Source organism: Takifugu flavidus, unplaced genomic scaffold (genome assembly GCF_003711565.1).
Source record: "Takifugu flavidus isolate HTHZ2018 unplaced genomic scaffold, ASM371156v2 ctg1065, whole genome shotgun sequence".
NCBI classification, from domain to species: Eukaryota; Metazoa; Chordata; class Actinopteri; order Tetraodontiformes; family Tetraodontidae; genus Takifugu; species Takifugu flavidus.
The window spans coordinates 1-4,760 of NW_026621830.1; the positions used below are offsets into that span (position 1 = coordinate 1).

At 43.4% G+C, this 4,760-nt stretch overlaps 1 protein-coding gene across 1 annotated transcript; it reads right to left on the reverse strand.

The window, feature by feature from the left end:
* Positions 1-1,637: 1,637 nt before the first annotated feature.
* Positions 1,638-4,002, reverse strand: LOC130519654 (interferon-inducible GTPase 5-like). Its single transcript, XM_057023172.1, has 3 exons — positions 3,847-4,002; positions 2,889-3,441; positions 1,638-2,807 (listed from the first exon to the last, which is right to left on the reverse strand). The coding sequence occupies exons 2-3, from the start codon at positions 3,433-3,435 to the stop codon at positions 2,167-2,169; spliced, it is 1,188 nt and encodes a 395-aa protein (XP_056879152.1). The 5' UTR covers positions 3,436-3,441; positions 3,847-4,002; the 3' UTR covers positions 1,638-2,166.
* Positions 4,003-4,760: the final 758 nt, after the last annotated feature.

Genomic DNA, 4,760 nt, shown 5'->3' on the forward strand with positions numbered 1-4,760 from the left:
ACAGGCCGCAGTTCGTCAGGATGAAGGACATCACGTCTGACACTGTGGTCAGCAGCATCGGTGCTCCACAGGGGACTGTGCTGTCCCCCATCCTCTTCACTCTGTACACCTCGGACTTCTGTTACAACTCTGAAATGTGTCACATTCAGAAGTTCGCTGATGACACAGCCATCGTTGGCTGTATCAGAGACGACCAAGAGGAGGAGTACCGGTGCCTGGTGAGGGACTTTGTTGCCTGGTGCCACAACAACGGTCTGCAGCTCAACACCTCCAAAACCAAAGAACTGGTCATTGACTTTGGGAGGGACCGACCGAGACCTAGACCAGTTCAGATAGGAACGGAGGAGGTGGAGGGCGTGCAGACCTACAAATATCTTGGGCTGTGGCTGGACAACAGGCTGGACTGGACAAGCAACACGAGGCAGCTGTACAAGAAGACCCAGAGCAGGATGTACTTCCTGAGGAGACTCAGATCTTTCAACATCTGCAGGAAACTCCTCTGGATGTTCTATCAGTCTGTGGTCGCCAGCGTCCTGTCCTACGCTGTGGTGTGCTGGGGGGGAGTGCGACAAAAGCGGACCTCTCCAGGCTGGAGAAGCTGATCAGGCGGGCCAGCTCGGTGGTGGGGATGAAGCTGAAACCTCTGGCGACAGTGGCAGAGAGGAGAACTATTGACAAGCTGCGGAGCATCATGGACAATGACCGCCACCCTCTGCACACTGTCATCCACAGCCAGAGTAGCCTGATCAGCCAGAGGCTGCGCCTCCCCAAGTTCAGGACAAACAGACTGGGGAACTCATTCATCCCCCGAGCCATCAGGCTGTTCAACTCCTCACAGGGGGGGAGGAGGGCCAACAGGAGAACTGGAACATTTTTATAGTTTTATATTTATATTTATATTCATATTCTATTTTTAATTTTAATTTATTCTATTTTAGTTCTTATTTTATTATATTTTTATTATCTGTAATATGTTTAATGGGGTGAAATGGTGGTGGGAAATTTTGTAGATGCTTGTAGATCTTTGGAGATGCTAATTTCCCTGGTGGACACCCCCTAAAGGGATCAATAAAGTACTCTTGAATCTTGAATCTTGAATCTACAATGTGGTGATCGTGTTCACAAAGTGCAAGTTTCTGTTGTTATATAGAAAGAGTTGTTTTGTTGCTGCTTCCCGTTGAGCCTTTGGGAATTGTAAGAATTTCCTTTAGCATTTGAGTACCAGGTATTTGAATGCAACCAAGTGAATCTTTTTCCTGCTGGTTTAAGTGCTTCCTTGCTACTGTGCCACCAGTTCTGTGATATTTAGAACTTGTGCCTGGCTGTTTATGTGAGCTCACATGAACAGCCAGGCACAAGTGAGGGAAAGCATCTGAGAGAGCCACGGTGTGAAATGTAAAGTTGCATATATTGCTGTGACAAGTACTACAGCCTGAATTAACCACATCTACATTTCAGATACCACACAATGAAATTTTGGATAAACCTGTATTACTTGATCAGATAAATTAAGGGATGGTGTCATGCATACCCTTTTAGCATTACAGGATACTGACCATTTTAGCCTTCTCTATCCATAATGAGAATCCCTAGGCCTCATCAACACAGACACAAGAAGGCAGAGTCAAATACCACAATGCTTTTATGACTGTAAACATGAGTACATTCATTATAATTATTGATTGCCCAAAATATGCGATGGATAAAGTTTACATTTCACATTTCATGATCTGCTTCATCTGATGGTGACACTCTCACAACACATGAACTATAAAAACATGACAGCAACACAAATGGAACATTTTGGAGAACAACTTTAGTGAGTGACTCACGAGTTTGATATGAAGATTTGATTCAACCTGACAGAAACATGAGAAACTTTCATGAGTGGAAGAAATAAGGAAAGCTGAATATTTTCTGACTTTTTATTAAAGGAATAAAAAATCCATCTTGTTGCAAAATCACAAATTTAGCCTTGGTTGTCTCCATGGAGACGAAAGACATTGTGATCTAACACATATTGAAAATTCATAATATTAAAAATATGATTAATTGTTTCATACAGGACATTGTATGCTATTCACTGTTTAACATGATTCCCCGGGGAGTCCTGATTATTGATTTGATTATTTGAAAGCCAAAACGGGACTTTTACTTAACTGTCTCTCACACTGAGGAGTTCATGCAACAGAGGGCCCTTTGAAACACGTTCTGAGCATCTTCAGCCAGCATGTGGAGGAAATCTAGCAGAGCTTTTTCATTGACTTCATAAGAGAGAGGCGCTGCTACCAAGGTTCCAAATAATGGAATAATTTTCACGACTTCCACTGCTAACTTTGAGCTAGCAACAGCTGCTGACTGAAGTAGAAGTTTTAAGATAAATGCCATATCAATGGTGTTTAAACTGAGTGGTGAGCGGACAACCGAGGTCAGATCTTCCAGCGGTACACCTGTGCTGTCAGCAAGCCGCTGCAGTGAAGGTCCGTCCAGTCCGAAACCAGTTTTGTACTGCTGTACAACAACAGCTATCAGAGCACCATCAAAAGCAAAAGAAAGCCCAGGAACTGGTGCCGCTGCACACGCAGCAGACACAAAAGCATAATGAGGGATTTTTGACTTAAAGGCCTCTTTCTTCTTCTCGATGATCTCCAGGCTCATGTTGGGCATGGCAGACAGAAGAGCATCCCGCTTGTGTTCTGGAAGTTCTCTCTCCAGGGTCGCATGGAGGCGATGGAAGTCATGGCGCCGAAGCTCAAAGTTGGACAGCAGGAAGACCTGAGGAGCCTGCACACCTTCCTTCAGAAGACCTGTGTCCCAGGAAATGACATCATCATCATTGCCACTCCACATGAAGACACACATATGTACAGGATTCAGGACTTTTGTACCTTCTTCGCAGTTTTCACGAATAAGTGCGAGAGTCTGCTCTGCATCAAAGTTTCTCTGACTCCTTTGTGCATTCTGCAGATCGTTGTCAACCTTGGAGCGCACAAAGTAGAACTTTTTCCCCACCTTCTGGATCTCTTTTGCAAGCTTCACATCATTTTCACTAAAGCGAGTAGCTGAGATGATGATGAAGAAATCAAACCTTTCAAACCCAACATGCTTCAGGTACTGATCAGCTGGAAACCTGGTGGTACCAATACCAGGAAGATCCCAGAGGGTAACATTGGGATAGCTTGGATGAGGGTATGCTCTAACTTCTGTGGTGGTTTGTACAACACCTGTAGGAGCAGCTTGATCGTCCCGGTGGTCCACACCTCTAAAGGCATTGACAAAGGAGGATTTTCCAGAGCCGGACTCTCCTGTAATGCCGATATTAAGAGGAGTATTTGCTGCCTTCTTCAGAAGCTTTTTGATTTTATCAACAGCTAAAGCTTGATTGTTATTTTGCAGAGCTTCTTTGATTTCTGTAGTGTCAAGGGAATCAGCCATGATGACCTGTACACACAAAGCAAAGCCGACAGTTACAATGTAAAAGTCAGACAAACGTGAAATCATCCAAACAGATAATCCAACAGTTATATAGCAGACACACACATTGTCCATGCCTCTAAATAATCACATGAGCTTAACCATGTACATATGCACACACGGATGACATAGAGCTGTCACTAGCACCAGTAAGACTACTGCAATAATATGCTGAGCGCACAAGTTGTGGACTTGCCGACTGTCAAAAGTTTACGGAAACTAGTTGGAATGTATGCACTCTAAATAAAAAATCCAAAAAACTTTTTGTGACCTGAGAGTAAAGATTGTCTGTGTCTGTGGACCTGTTGCTAATGGTGATAAACATTAGTATAAGATCAGAAGCAGAAGCAGATGTTAGCTGCTCACACTCACCCAAAGAAGTTTTGGCAGAAGCAATCTCCCAGTGACTGACGATCCTCTCTGGCTTCAGAGAAGAAGCCGCACCACAACCCAGCCCACTTTTTAGCCTGACCAATGACCTGTTGCCTCTTGAGCATTTTTCGCAAACCAGCTGATTTCCAGGAACCATAAAGGCGGAGGCTTTTCCTCCCCCTGCTGGCCTAAACATTGTCCCCTTTCACTTTCACTTGTTCGCTCTGAATAGGGACATTGAAAGTGTAAAGTGTTCTTGTAATCAGCTGTTTTTTCCCTCTGGGTTTAGACAGAAAGCAAAACTGTAAAACTGTATCTCTTTTACAATGCAAAATGAACACAATCGTAGAATAACAACAGCTTTGGCAGATGTATTGTATTTTAGGAAATGGATTTTGTACGTCAGTCTTGTAATATTACCACATTAAACAACAAAACCAAACTTAGGAATTAATGTGATTAATAACCTGTTACACACATCCTGAGCATCTTCAGTAAGCATGTCTAGGAAATTGTGGAGAGCTCTTTCAGTGATTTCATAAGAACGTTTTTTTGCTACCAGGATTCCGAATAACGGAATGAAACTATAGCTTTCCCTTGTTTCAGTTAGACTGGAGATAGCTGATGATTGGCTCATTAGATTTAATACTAAATCAGTATTTATGTTGTCTAAAGTTAACGGTGAACTGATGATAGTAAGATCTACCAGTGGTACACCAGTAATGGCAACGAGTCGCTGCAGTGAAGGTCGGTCCAGCCCAAAACCTGTTTTGTACTGCTGTACAACACTAGCTATGAGATCAGCATCAAAAGCAGCAGAAAGTCCAGGAAGTGGTACCGCTGCACAAGCTGCAGACACAAAAGCATAGTGAGGGATTTTTGACTTGAAGGCCTCTTTCTTCTTCTCGATGATC

What these genes read in the sequence shown, in the direction of transcription:
- LOC130519654 (XM_057023172.1), bottom strand. Translation starts at nt 3,435, where the DNA reads ATGGCTGATTCCCTTGACACTACAGAAATCAAAGAAGCTCTGCAAAAT. An exon ending in TCGTGAAAACTGCGAAGAAG is followed by an intron (nt 2,808 to 2,888) that starts GTACAAAAGTCC and finishes CCTGGGACACAG; the next exon opens with GTCTTCTGAAGGAAGGTGTG.